A 15,090-nucleotide genomic window follows, 5' to 3' on the forward strand; every position below is an offset into this window, starting at 1 on the left:
GACGGTTTGCGTTTTTCTCTGCAGACGATGAGCGGTCGATTTTTCCCACACAACGACATCATCACCACCGATGCTGTGCTCAGTCTGGATGAAGACTCTGTTCTCTCAACCAATGAGGTGAGTTATTGATTAAAAACCAGACAACTTAGACACAAATACTTCATCTAGAAAACCAGGTGAGGCAGCCATGCTGTCAGCTCACAACGCTACTAGACACAGATTACAACTTCTGAATGAATCTCTTCACAGTCAGTCCTGTTAGCGCAACGTTCTCCCACCCAGCAAAGGAAATATAGTCCCACAACTTTACAGTAAATTATTAAAATATAAATGAATTTCAGTAATTCATTCCAAAGTTAGATGGTTAGGGTCATGTTATAGGCTGCACAATCACAAACTGGGTAAACTGACAAGCTAGTTACGCTAACCGTAAAACATTAGCCCTGCTAACGCTAAGATTCTACACTAACATAGTATTTAACAGAAGCTAATGCTAAAGTGTTAACTTCAATTCAAATACTGTCAGTTTAAATGTCGGTTTGATTCTAGTTTAACGTTTTTAAGCTCCTACCCTCCTGAGACCCAGAGAAAAAAAAGGTTTTGATTTTTTTTTTTTTTTACACTACATGACTCTTTGGAGTGAAAAAAACATCTCTACAATTGAAAAAATTTCAAAACATGTTTTTATTTATTTTTTAGAGCATGTCCTTTGGAGAGGACATCGGGACTCTCTTGTGGCAAATATGAACACCTTTCGAGGCCCAGGATGTCCTCTCTAAGGACCAACAGGATTTAACACAGTGGCATGTATGGTTTCAGAGTTATGAACAAAAAACCTTTGTCCTCCACAGAGGACAAAAATGTATTGCTGGGTCTCAGAAGGCTACAAGCTTTTTGTTGATTAATTTAATTTATTTAGCTTAAGAATTTTCTGTTTTGTTGGTTGTGTTTGTCCACAGTTTAACGTGTGAATGTCTGTTGCATTAAGCAATATAAAAAGCAAAGTTTGAACCAACATTCTAGCATTAATCCTAAACATTAGTTCTGCTACAGCTAAAGCACTATACTAACATGCTAATTGGCAGACGCTAATGCTAAAGCGCTAACTTTAATTCCAATTATATCTTCCCTTGAAAGACTACAACCTTTGAGCACCATTTTAATTTTGACTTCATAATAAATGTTCTTTAGTGCCCTTACTCCTAGAAAAAAGAATGTGAGAAAAGGAAATGGATCTGCTGTGTAAACACTTCCCCACTTCAAAATAAAAGCATGGAAACACACAACTAACTAATTAAAGAATACTTAACAGTCGATAACCAAAATGTCATCAAAGATGAACTTTACTCAGCTGAAAGTTTACTAAATAATCTAGTAAATTAGTGTTTTAGAATTTATCTGGAAAAAGTAAAAGGAACATCAGTTAGCAAACATGCTAAAGCGCTAAACTGAAATTAGCAGATTAGCAGAAGTGTACCCACCACTGAAAGCCTTAATTAATAACATTTTAAAAAAGAAATGTCTGATATGTATCACTCAATAAATGTTCATACATCACAATCACATGCACTTAAAAAAACAACAAACAAACCAAAAGGTATTTTTGACATTCAAAGTGAATGTAAAACAGTATAAAGCTGCAAATTAAGAAAATACCTGCAAACTTTTATTTTTTAACATTGATGGGGAGGTAAATTATAACAATAAAGAGGATATTATAATAAAACAAAACCTCACTAGAATGCTCACTTTCAATTCAAACTGGGACAATTTATTAGTAAAAAGCTTTTTTTGTCCTCTTCCCACTATGATCTCTGCCCCAGTCTCACTTCCAGTCGGTACCTTTAGTTTCAGCCAGTAGAAGGAGGAGGTGACACCTCGACACAGTATTGATCCATGCTGAAATGGCACAAGCCGTCCACGCAAAGTCATGAATAATGATCAAAATAAATGAATTGCCTGGCGCTGCTAAACAGGGCAGCAACCACGCAGAGGTAAACAAAAGTGTTTTGCTTTTAAAAGGGAGCTTAACCTGCAAGAATCTGGTTTCTTTTTCAAAATTCCTGTGTTGATGACTTTAAAGATGGAAGAAAAACCTGAAAAGTGAAGAAGGAACAGTAAGAAATGGAGAGGAAGGAGAAAAGATGGAGCAATTAAAGGGACAGAATGTGTAGCAACAACTTCGGCTCAAAGAGGAAAGTAAAAAGCCGGCAGAAAAAGATTTAATGAAAAACAAAGTGCTTTCATGGAGTCAGGAGTTTTGCCAGAGCCATTACCTCAGCGTCTGTATCATTACTCTGTCAGAGCGCACAGAATATTTTTGATTAAAGTCTCAGATGTTTCTTAAAACAGAGGATGAGAAAGACTCCAGTGGCTTCATTTAGGACTATTTAAATAACCGTGAGTCGTATCAGCATCTGTTTTAAAGTACAATCTGATGTGTTAGCAATCAGTAAGTTTACTAAAAGTAACAAAAACAAGAAAAATTCACCAGCATCTGCATGTGGCAGATTATAGACTCCCGTTCTTTAATAGGCCTTAATCAGATTAATCATGATGAATCGGTTATTCAAATAATTGGCAACTAATTTAGTAATTGATTAATCGTTAAAACAGTCAATAAATTAATCAATAACTAAAATAATTGTTAGTTTATTTTAGCAGCTGCTTTCTTCCTGAAAAAAGGAGAAATAAGAAGCTAATCAGAGGCGGGAAAATCTCTAATGCTCACTAATTCATCACTCCTGGTGCCCTTTAAATATGGCCAGGGAATATTCTGAGCGGAGAGAAATACGTCACCTGATTGAACATTACGCCTTCATTAGCATTTTTCATATTGCATTATTTCAGCAAAGCTTGACTTTGCCAGTTTGCTGATTACGTTATTTCAGTTAATCAAATTAGTTTTATTCCACTAGGAGAGGAAAAGACAAACAGACGCCTCTCATTCGGTGCATGTATGCAGGAATTGGTGTAACTAAAGCAAAACTGCAATTAACCTGCAAATGTTAAATTATACGTTAAAGTTGCTGCAGCTTATGTTAGATTTCTGAATGTAATTTAATTTCAATATAATATAATATAATAATAATACTATTTAACCAGTAAAGCTAAAGCACTAATTTACCAATACTTATATATTTTTTCTAACTTTTATTAATTTAAGACTTTACTAACCGTCATTTGAATCAATACAGATTTTGTTCTGCTTTTGAACTTTAAGTCTCAAAAAGTAAAACCATTAATACAGACAGGAGATTAACAAACTATCTCAAAATCAGTTTGTCCAGTTAAAGAAAATTAGTTTAGATAAGAAGCTTTTTTGTTCCTCTTGAACATCCATTAACTTTCTATTATTTTAACACATTTGCTAATAATTTCTGACTTTGTCTCTTAATTTAAACTTCCACACTGAAGACAAAGATTTTGTGAATTTTGTGGCTTATTTCTGTTGAAAAACTATAAATTTAAGACAGAATGACAACATCTGTAATGTTTTTTTGCTAATTTTCCTGCTGTTAAACATTTATTATTTATCAAAAGTAAAGCAACAGGCAGTTAAAGCTGAATTTTGTTAATCTGAAACATGGGCTAAATGATTATGGAGTTAGCATTTTCAACTAGCAGCTGCTATGCTATTCTTACTAAACTAAAATCACGGTTTTCTTCTGTATTCCCATCAAATTCTGATCCTTAACTCACAGGCAGCAAATTTAAAATATGTATTTTTATTCAGCTATTATCAATAATTCCAGTGGGATTCAGAATATCTTTAAAACAAGACTTGTTAAAGTAGAAATAGTGTTTATTAATGATTTTCCAACTGGTGCAAACCAATAGCAACTATTGCACCAACAGTGAGCCGGCTACAAAAGTTGGGAGAAAACGCCAAGGTCAGTTGGCTGTCCAACAAAAATTTAATACATTTTTTGAAAATTGTATCTTCTGTTGAGTATTCATTACCCAAGACTTTCACCTAAAAATGAACCAAAGTATGAAAAAATGTATTCAAACTAACTGAATTAGACAAAAAGTAAATGAAATAAAAATACATTTCAACACTGATTCCTCTAAAAGCAGACAAAAGCTACGTTTCTGCAAGTTTTCTTCCTAATAAATCAAATGCCGCAGGCTCAACAGTGCAACAATATCTCAAAAAGAAAAGCACTGAAAACTGAAGCAGGTATCAGGGATTACAATGCCTTGTGCTTGTCTTCTCATGACTTTGGACACATTAAACCCAAATGTCAGGAGAGATTTGAAACAGATCTATTGCTAGATTGACCCTCTGATCCGTAGATCAATGTCGGCCTTGTAGAACCTATTAGTATGTATAATACAAAGTTGTCCTTTTATCACTTCGTACAACATCTCAATGACTTCTGTGTTAAATTACGGTAACTGAGCTGCATTCATTGCAAATTAACGGACTAATCTTTAATGTCCCAATAACAGAAGTATGAATAAGAATAAGGAGTCCTGTAATCTGTCATTGTCGCTCCATTTTACCTCTTCATCACCGAGGGGAAAATTAGATTTGCAGGATATTATTAATCCTTTCAGCCCGGCTGTGGAGACGTTTTGACGCGCTCAGACTCAACCACACACGCCGCCAACGCGCCAATTGATCGGCGGCTGCATTGGGAGCGGCAGCTGCAACCTTTCTCTCGGCTTAGCGCCGCCGCTTTACAGTAATTGCTCACACGATTCATGACAGAAGCCGCAAGGTATCACTAAAGTACATCCACTTTCAGGGCTCTCCTCCCCAACGCCGGCTCTTCTTCCGTGCAGTTGTGGTAATTAATTTTCTGTCCGCTTCCCCAGGTGATGTGCGCGCGCCGGTGTCTGTGTAGCCAAGTATTTCATTATGTGCTGATCCCGTTATTCTCTAGTGTGTCTGCCTGCGTGTCTCAGTGGTGCTTTTGAATTCAAAGGAGGGTCTTTGTCAGGTGGATCAGATTCCTTCAAGGACGGCCAGGTGCTCCACACAATCCCACATAAGGTTCCTACTTTGCTGCTGTGTTTTTGTCATTGATAGGAATTTAAATATTGTTTATCTACTTTTGTAATCGTTTCGTCTTTGGGGGAGCGAAGGGATTTCAGTATGGTGAAAAAATTACAAAAGACAAAGAAATAAACTTGAGTAAATAGGATTGAGGACGTTGCCAATTAAAGATCTTACAGTTGAAGTAAATTCACATTTTACACATTTTTATATTTCCATTTTGCTTTCTACTGCTTCTAAAAACAGACCAAGCGCTTAAAGAATTCACCCAGCTGGTTTTTTAGCAACAAGTTGATGTTTTTGGTCTCTGAGAAATTATCCGTTTCAAAAACCTCCAAATCAGCAAGCATTGACTCCTCACCTAGCAACGCCAGCAGAGTTCCGCCCGTTACCCAGCAACGCCAGCAGAGTTCCACCCGTTACCCAGCAACACCAGCAGAGTTCCGCCCGTTACCCAGCAACGCCAGCAGAGTTCCACCCGTTACCCAGCAACACCAGCAGAGTTCCGCCCGTTACCCAGCAACGCCAGCAGAGTTCCGCCCGTTACCCAGCAACGCCAGCAGAGTTCTGCCCGTTACCCAGCAACGCCAGCAGAGTTCCGCCCGTTACCCGGCAACGCCAGCAGAGTTCCGCCCGTTACCCAGCAACGCCAGCAGAGTTCCGCCCGTTACCCAGCAACGCCAGCAGAGTTCCGCCCGTTACCCAGCAACGCCAGCAGAGTTCTGCCCGTTACCCAGCAACGCCAGCAGAGTTCCGCCCATTACCCAGCAACGCCAGCAGAGTTCCGCCCGTTACCCAGCAACGCCAGCAGAGTTCTGCTCGTTACCCGGCAACGCCAGCAGAGTTCCGCCCGTTACCCAGCAACGCCAGCAGAGTTCCGCCCGTTACCCAGCAACGCCAGCAGAGTTCCGCCCGTTACCCAGCAACGCCAGCAGAGTTCCGCCCGTTACCCAGCAACGCCAGCAGAGTTCCGCCTGTTAACACAAGCTTAGCTCCAGCACGTTTGGTCAGCACTGTATGCCCTGTACAATAGACACGTGTTTTATTGTTCACTTGCCATCCAGAAATAACTTGCTGCATTCTTGTTGGTCATGCAGGAGGCTCCACTTCTGCTTTTCAAAGCTGCACCGCTGTAGAATTGTTTGCAGCCATTTTTACGTGTAAGTGTAAATGTTGAGTTGGGGGTTGCGGCCAAAAGCAGCTTCCTTAGATATAATGCAACAAGCCCGTTGTCTTACCCTAACTTGTTCAAGGAATCAAAATAAATAACTTCCAATACATTTGTAAGCCACCATAATCCTCATAAAATCACTGATGCTACTGGAAGTATGTGGAGTTTTAGCATTCCAGTATTTAGAGTGGGAAAACGAAACAAAATGTTGAGTTTCGCCATTCACTATCAAAGTTTTAGCTCACATCAGAATTTTTAAGTTGCTTTTTGTGGCTCCAGGTTGACTTCATGTTGGAATAACACACATCAGAAACACCCACCTGCTGCAGGTAAAGCACCAACAGCTAATTCCCATAAACTCCACCTGAACAAACCTTACCCTGTCCTATAAAACAGCTCCCGCCTGATTCAACTTGTATAGTTTGCTACAGATTTCTCACACGTCCCTTGAAGACGGTTTGACAGATGAAAAACGTTCAGCTCAGTCACCTGTAGAGGCAAAGCTACATTAAAAGCTGCAGTAACTTCTTGACGAGTGAAATCATTACATTGCATTTCTGTCGACAGCTGGCTCCAAGTCTTACACTGTGCAAAGCTAAAGTACTAAAAGGGAAAGAAGAAAGCAACTGCTGTGATTTCCATTTACCCTCTTTCCACCCTGGCTGTCTTTGCTTTTATGCTTCTCCAGGTGGACTTTGCTTTTATTGTATGGCAAAGTTTTCCAGAGCGGATTGTGGGTTATCCGGCGAGGAGCCACTACTGGGATAGTTCCAGATCACGCTGGGGCTACACCTCCAAGTGGACTAATGACTACTCCATGGTACTTACAGGAGCAGCTTTTTACCACAGGTACAAAGCCCTGAATGACTTCCAGCTGACCAGAAAAAGCCTTGCACTTATTTTTATTCACAGAATCCTTCTCTTTTACTCGGAATATGCTTCTAGGAATACAACCAGACAAGAAAATGGCATGTAATAAGATACATACAATAGACACGTGTCTTTTAATTAACTATTTGCATGTATTTCTGTTTTTTTTTATCTAAACTACGGGTGTCCCAAGTGATTGACAGTGCTAAGACCCGCCTCTTGGCAGTTATTTACCGGATGTCAGCTGCATGTTGGCTGTGCAGACAGATGCTGTCCATTGTTCACAGTAAAGCTCATTCTGTCATTATTACTGTTGGCTCTTTGGGTTGTGATTGTTCTGCAATCGGCTCCAAGCCAAACCTTTAAAACATCCACCTGACAGCAACGTTAACCGTTTTCATTCACTGAGATCATCTTACTCATTTTCTTCACTAGAGAATTACATGAAACAATATAGCTGCTCTGTTATCTAAAAGTGTTTAAAATGTGATACTAGTAATGAAATTTGAAAGAAAAAAAGGTAAATTGGAGCATGTAGCAGAGCGGTAAATTGAACAGCCGAGAGTGTTCCTCTCCAAAGGGATTTCAGGCGTCTTGTCTCGCAGATAAACGGCTTTCTCTTCGCTCCATTGTTTGGATGCTGAATGCACCTCCTTAGTTCTTTTGTTATTTCCACTCTCAAATGCCAACAAAAGCAGACAACACGAATTAGGGGTGGTGTGTGTGCGTGCGTGTGTGTAAGAGCGAGCGAGTGCAGACCTTGGCAGGGAGGTAAAAGACCTGACAGTGATCTAGTGTTCCCACGCTGCGAGAGCAACACAACAGCAGCACTGAATTTAAAAGACCAGAACGAGGAAACCAGAACGCTGAAGCTCTCTTCACTGTGTCATCAGATACTACCACTTCCTGTTCACTCACTACATCCCAGCCAGCCTGCTGACCATGGTGGACCGCATGGCCAACTGCGAAGACATCCTGATGAACTTCCTGGTTTCAGCCGTCACCAAGCAGCCGCCAATCAAAGTCACACAGAAGAAGCAGTACAAGGAGACCATGATGGGCCAGGTGATGCAGTTTCACTTAAACATTTACACAAACACCCAACACATTTCATTAAATACTTTAAAATTATTTGATTGACTAATGAAGTCAGTTTAGAGCTTCTTTTAGCATTGCAGTTTGGCCTCCATCCAGCAAAGGGCGCTGCTGGTCATCCTTAAGAGGAGCCAGTAGACACAGAAACAAAGATGGGGGAGCCATACGAGAAAAGAAAAGTATGGAGGTGTTTTAGAGCCATTTTAGATAGAAAAAAAACAAAAGGAGAAATACATTTCTGCCAATTTTGAGGATAATTTTCTAGAAAAAACGTGAACATTTATGAACTTGAAAAGGCAAATATTAGCTAGAAAAACAAGTCAGAAATCTTGAGGTTAATCTCAAAGTTTCTAGAGAAAACACGTGGAAATTTCTGAGCTAAAATGTTGACAGTTTGCTAGAAAAAAAGATTAATTTCATAAATTTTTATAGATAAAACTTGGAAATCTTTGAGTTCCAAAAGCCAAAAATTTGCTAGAAAAAAAAAGTTTAATTTCAAATTTTCCAGAGAAAACATTAAAATGTTGTAAAATATAAATAAATGATCTTTTATTAATTATTAAACTTATAAAAATGTTGAAATTCGGTTTTGTGTGCTGTAGAATCAACTTCTTTGTTCTTAAAAAGTCAAACTGCTGATGTGTTTTAACCTTGAAGCACAAATTTAACACTTAAAGTGAATTTAGAGACCAGAATGACTTTAAAAGTGTTTGGAATGTAGCAGAAAGAGACAAAACCTGCAAAATGAGTTGAAAAACAAGGTTTTGTTTGCAGAATATAAGTAATAAATTAATATAGGAAAGTTAAGATGAAGGACCAGAAGGAAACAAATGAGGATTTATGGACAAAGTATAGGATTTACTGAACAGCAAACACATTTGTATTCAAGGACTCTGACCAAATAAAATACTGGAAAATAAATATATTGAACTCTATAATAATGCCATTGCCAGCCAGCGCCAGGCTATAAATGTTAAGGTCTGTGCTGTAAATCATCCAGCGCCTGAAGTGGAGACTGATTGCAGCTGTAAGGCGGCACAAGCTCTGAAAGATTTAAAAATCAAAGTGAGTCAGCAGCAGATCGAGTCAGAAACACGACACTCTATTCATCATTAAACAAGTCAGGACGAGTGTTTTCTTCTTCTACTCTTTAACGAGCTATTGATATGTTCCAGGTCAGTTTTCAGTTTGAAGGTTTTCCAAATTAAAGTTTATATCCATTCACCAGAGCTCTACAGTTAAGAGAAAATAGTTGAGATAAAACACAGAAATACATTTCTATGGAGATTTAAAATAGGCTAGATAATTTAAATTCACATTTTATGAAAAGCAATTTTGTTTTTGGAGGCTAAATAATCTATTTTATTTATGGTTTTGGTTGTGTTGGGTTTTAAATTTTCGTTCAATTACTACTTTTGGATATTTAAAATATCTTATCCAGTTCCAGTGTTCAGCGTTCGTCACAAAATTAAAGCATATTTATCATAAATAAATATCACAAATATTTCCAGGTTAGTACCACAAACACTTTGATTTCTATTACAGAAAATCACAAAACAATCCCAAAGTTCTGGACAAGATGTTCAATATTATTTAATTTTGAGGATTCAGTCATATTTTAAGTTTGTGAACAAGTTTTATCAATACATTCTGGCACAACCGGCCCTTTAAGAGCATTCATGATCCTGATTTGGCCCAAAACAAAAATTCGTTTGACTCCCTGCCGCATAGGAAAGCCCAACATGTGCTGTGTGTGTGTGTGTGGGTGTGTGTGTGTGTGTGTGTTGACGTAGCCAGCTCAATGTCAGGTTCTGATTGATGGCCTGACCACAGGCAGGACGATGACTCTGCAGTATGAACTCTGTGATTAATGTCTTAATTGTGAAGGCAGCACAGCAAACCAAGATTTACCCCCGACTTCACTCATTTCACTTTTCCTGCCTCTCAATTGTTGATTTGTGACTTTGCTTCAAGCAACGCAGGCGAGACATGTAGCACCGAGAAGGTAAAAGTTGCTGAAATGTTTGGGAAACTTTGACCAACAGGAGCAACTTCAATGAACTGACGTTGAAGAGTTTTGTGTTTTTGGAGGAAAATGTTGATTCTAATGCCAAACCGCATCTGTCACTTGATTTGTTGGAGTTTAATTATCCTACATGACCTCCAGCAGCCATTGGATCAATCTCTTCATCCCAATGCCAAAGCTGATTCTGCTTCCCTCGAGTTTCCCCTCAGCTGCACAATCTAATAGAGGGCCTTTCAAATTCAGGAAGAAAGTATAAGACATTCAATGCATTTATCATTTTCAGATTTCTGAAGAGGATCAGGTGCACAAAAAACTTGTTTTTCACAGAATTCAGATTTTATTTCTCAGAATTAGGATTTCTATAAGGGTTGTATTGGGGTTGCCATAAGGGTTATAAAAACTTACAGCGCAAAAATACCTGCACTCTTTAAACATGTTATATTACAAAAACACCTATACTGTATTCGTCTTGACATACTTTGGAAGTCACTACTGCATAAGACAACATTTTATTTTTAAACCGGTTCTAATCTATATGAATTTTTTTATCTGACTATTGACTTTTCATTCTCCCTCTTCGCTCCTTTATCTTCTACACTCAGGGCTCCAAAGCATCTCGATGGGCTGACCCCGACCATTTCGCTCAGCGACAGACCTGTATGAACGCCTTCAGCCGGTGGCTGGGCTTCATGCCTTTGGTGCACTCCCAGATGAGGCTGGACCCCGTCCTATTCAGGGACCAAGTTTCTATACTGAGGAAGAAATACAGAGACATTGAGAGACTCTGAAGGCAAAACTCACACAAACTCAGAGCCTCATCTGGAACATGGCGGTTCTGGAGGACTAAAACGAACGAACGAACGAACAGAATGGGGTTCTATGAGAAGAAAAACCTGCAGGCAAAAGATCAAAATGTGGAGAAAGGACTGCTTGTTTTTATGGAAAAGTGTGAGAAATATACGGCGGAGAAACAAGCAAGTATGCCAGTCAGAGATATATAAATGGTCACCCACAACATTAAAACCATCGGTGTTATATGGGCAGAAGAGGATTAGGGACACTGAGAAAGATAATAAATAAATCTGAGTTTTTTCTCATAATTTTGACCTATTTTTCAGAATTAACGTTTTTCCTGAAATTTGGACTTTTAATCTCAGATTAGTCAAATTTCTGAGAAAAAGTCAGGATTCTATGACAATTAAGTCTGAATTCTTATTGGTCAGAAATTTGACTTTTTATATCAGAAGATTAAAGTCAAAATTCTGAGTCAGAAATTTTTTAAAAGTACAATCAGAACTTTTCTCACAATTCTGACTTTATTCTTCTGTGATTAAATGTCAAAATTCTGAGGAAAGAAAAATCTGAATTCTTTTTTTCCAAATGGTCCAAATCTTCTTTCATGGTGCGTTTCTGTTCTGTTCTGCAGTCATCTGGAAGGAAAATCTCAGATTTATGCAGTAATAAATTATGTCCAGTAACAGTTTTAATCTTGTGGTTGATCAGTGTATGTGAATGCAACAAAAACCTAGACATATTCTAGATATTTGCAATCAAAGACAAAAAATGTTTAATGGTTGAAGAAACTTTACTGTGAAATATGTTTAGAAGTATTACAGGAATGAACGGTCTTGTGAAGATGTGTACAGAAATCACTCAATATGGACAAAAAGGAAACTCGCAGACTGTATGCCCCTTGTACACTACTGTAGAAGTTGGTTGCTGTATGAAGCCAATAAAAATGAAATAAAGAGATATTATATAGAAGAAAAGGAGTTGTCAACTTTCTTATTTTGTGTTTTTTAATTTGTTTCCACCCCCGGGGCATCCCCGGGCGTAGGCAACAAACAAAAATGATCCATCTTAAGCCTTTTAATGCTAATTATGTGTAATGCAAGTGAAACAATCTGAAAAAAAACTATGGTGTATATACTAAATTTCCAAACTCAAAAGGGCTGACAGCAAATCACAGTTTCATATGTAAGAAAAAACATGTGTACATGCATGTAGTGAGATCCTGTGAAACTCTGCAAAATTCACAGTTTGCACATTTTTGTATTTCCATTTGGGTTTCAACTGCATCTAAAAACATCCCAAGCTCTTAAAAAAAAAAAAAACATCTTTTTGGCAATAAGTTCATATAGTTTGGTGTCTAGAAAATGAGCTGTTTCAAAAATCTCCTGATAAGTCACATTCAACAGGCACTGCACCATGGACCTTACCAAGCTCCACCTAGCCCAGCCCCGTTACCTAGCAACCCAAGCAGAGCTTGGTTTTACTTTTGTACAATGACTGCTGGAAAAGACAAGAGTTTTGCTGCTACCACTTGCTGCACTGTTGTTGGCTGTGCAGAAGTCTCCGCTTCTGCTTTTCAAAGATGTACGGTTGTATAATTGCACGTCTGTTTGCAGCCATTTTCATGTGTGAGAATAAACGTTGAATTGGGGGCGGGGGGGGGGGGGGGGGGGGGGGCGACATTCCCAACAAAAGATTCTGAAATCAGTTACCAAATGTAAATAAAATGACCTAAATACACAAATGAAACAAACTGTTGTGGTTCAGCAGAACTTTGTTTCCGCAACTGCAACTACAGAATGTGTTAATTTTTCTACATCCGATTAATAGTGAAAATAATGGAGAGATGAATCTATTACTAAAATAATCATTAGTTGCAGCCCCAGTTCTCAGCCATTTCACAATTCTCAAGGTTCGCTGGGAAAGTGAGAAGCCAAAGTTGTCAAAAACTTGAACATGAATGAATTAAACTCTAAAATGGATTCTAACAAAATGTAGCTCAAAGGAGGTTCACAAATCAAATCACAAACGCCTGCATATTCATTCTTTTGTCTGAATTTACTCCAACTGAATGAGTCAGTGGAGCAAAAACAAAAAGTCTTCTGTCAACAGGAAATCCAGCGTGAATGGATGCAGATGGTTTTTCTCTTTCTGGAAGACGCACAAAACAGAGACCTTCCTCTAAAACGCTTCGTCTCCACCGTGATCAATACGGTCAGCGTTATTCACTGGATGTGATCATCCATGTGTTCCCCCAGGAGGTAAGTAAAGCCGTTTCATTTTTCATCGTTTGGACTTATTGAACATGAACATGGATCTGCTGATGTAAGAGGAAGTCAAAGAGATGGGAAAAAAACCCAGTCTGCCCAAGGGAATTGTAAAAGGCACAGATAGCTTTTAAGTGATGTAAAAAAAAGATAAATTTAGATCTCCCAGGAGATCTGCTTGAGAAAAACATGTCAGGTTGGGTTTTAAACAGCCTATACATTATATAAAATATAATAACCATAAACAAACTACAGAGCAACAGCTCCCTATGCGCAGTTAGCATCTGTTAGCATCGGTTCACAGTTGTAAAGTTAAACGTAGCTAAAATGCACAACATTAATGATAAAAGTTAAAAACGTTCAAAACATACCAAAGTTACTCATGAAACACTGTATGATTACATTTGTATAGAAATATGTTAAAATATAATACTTGTAAAGCAAACAGAGCTGATACCGATACATACCACCGTTACAGAACAAAAGGGGGCGGAGCTGTCCGTTACTGGTTGCTATGGTGACCACCAACTGCCAAAAGCAACGTAACAAAACTTAAAACACCAATAAATGTCTGGAGAAACAATTACTTGACTAAAAGAAAATTCAAAGAATAAATAATTTGGACGAACTTCACATCTAAAATATGATTAATCCCATGTTACATGTTAGCAAAGCCCCCAACCTTCACTTCCACTTTACACAAAATAAAACTTATTATGTAATGCCAGATTAAATTCAATTATATTTTTATCAAGTTGACAATTTTATTAACCATATAGTTTGTAACTAAACAGGAAGCTTCTTTATATTAAGAGATATTGACAAGTAATTTATTCAAAGCTTGAAGTCTTTCACCCAAATTTAAGGTCCCATCTCAAATCAAAACAACTGAAATAAATATTTTAAAACATCTGGTGCATCTCTAACTCAATCTTTTAATATTTATCATACAGTATAACAGTTTAACATTCACTTGTCATCCAAAAAAAATCCGTTAAGTTGATTTATATTATTTTGAAAAGTGTAATGTAATTGTAATGCCTCTCTAGAAAGACAATATATTCTCAGAAAAATAATAGATATTAAAAACGATTCATGTTACATTTCTGAATTAATCAATTCTATTTTGCCTTGGTCTCATTAGGGATAAACTACTGTCCATTATGAAGTGTAGTAAGTGTTAAACTTCTACATTAAAACAAAGGAAGTGCTTTTATTTTGATATTTTCATATAAACAAAACAGGAAGTGCTTTTTAGGGGGTATTTTCTCATATATGTTAAAAGTTGTTCCACTGGCAGATTATTTCACTTGGCTTTAAACAAGCTACTACTTCTTGCTGAAAAGTTAATTATACCAACAATTTGCACCAGAAACTAGACAAAATACTTTTGTTTTTGAATGTAGAAAGAGTAACAATTTTCTAACTCTACTCTGATAAACAAAAATGTAATTGAATCTTTAATCATGTGATCAGTTTAAATCTTTAAACTTTTCAGCAGTGCTGTAAAACTAAAAGCAGAAATCAGTAACATCCATCTGACTCGGCTCGTCTTCTCCTTTCAAATCATCCATCTCATTCGCTGCAGCTCTATTATGCAGCGTAACCTAAATAAAATAACGCATGAATAAGTCATTTATGTGATTCATAGAGTTTAGATAATTATTCATCTCTCTGTAGGAGAAGCGCTCATTGATTCGTTGTGACCCGAAGCAGTTTCCAAGGTTATGGAATGAGAAATTGATCGGCGGCAGCGAGCGCTGATGGAGAGAGGAACAAACTCCCACAATATCCAAATATTCAAATCTCTCTCCTGCTCTCTTTTTCTCGCCGCCGCTTCTCAAATATCCGTGACCAAATGGAC

At 37.8% G+C, this 15,090-nt stretch overlaps 1 protein-coding gene across 2 annotated transcripts in view; it reads left to right on the forward strand.

The window, feature by feature from the left end:
• LOC102217354 (exostosin-1-like) overlaps window positions 1-11,459 on the forward strand; it is a 221,295-nt gene extending 209,836 nt beyond the window's left edge. For both annotated transcript variants that reach the window (XM_023347770.1, XM_023347772.1), the window contains exons 10-13: window positions 25-117; window positions 6,865-7,025; window positions 7,940-8,111; window positions 10,770-11,459. In XM_023347770.1, coding sequence (XP_023203538.1) covers window positions 25-117; window positions 6,865-7,025; window positions 7,940-8,111; window positions 10,770-10,955 — 612 coding nt within the window. In that variant the 3' untranslated portion in view covers window positions 10,956-11,459. The remainder of the gene's footprint in view (window positions 1-24; window positions 118-6,864; window positions 7,026-7,939; window positions 8,112-10,769) is intronic.
• Window positions 11,460-15,090: the final 3,631 nt, after the last annotated feature.

The sequence above is a fragment of the Xiphophorus maculatus genome, chromosome 15 (genome assembly GCF_002775205.1).
Source record: "Xiphophorus maculatus strain JP 163 A chromosome 15, X_maculatus-5.0-male, whole genome shotgun sequence".
In the NCBI taxonomy this organism is placed as follows: Eukaryota; Metazoa; Chordata; class Actinopteri; order Cyprinodontiformes; family Poeciliidae; genus Xiphophorus; species Xiphophorus maculatus.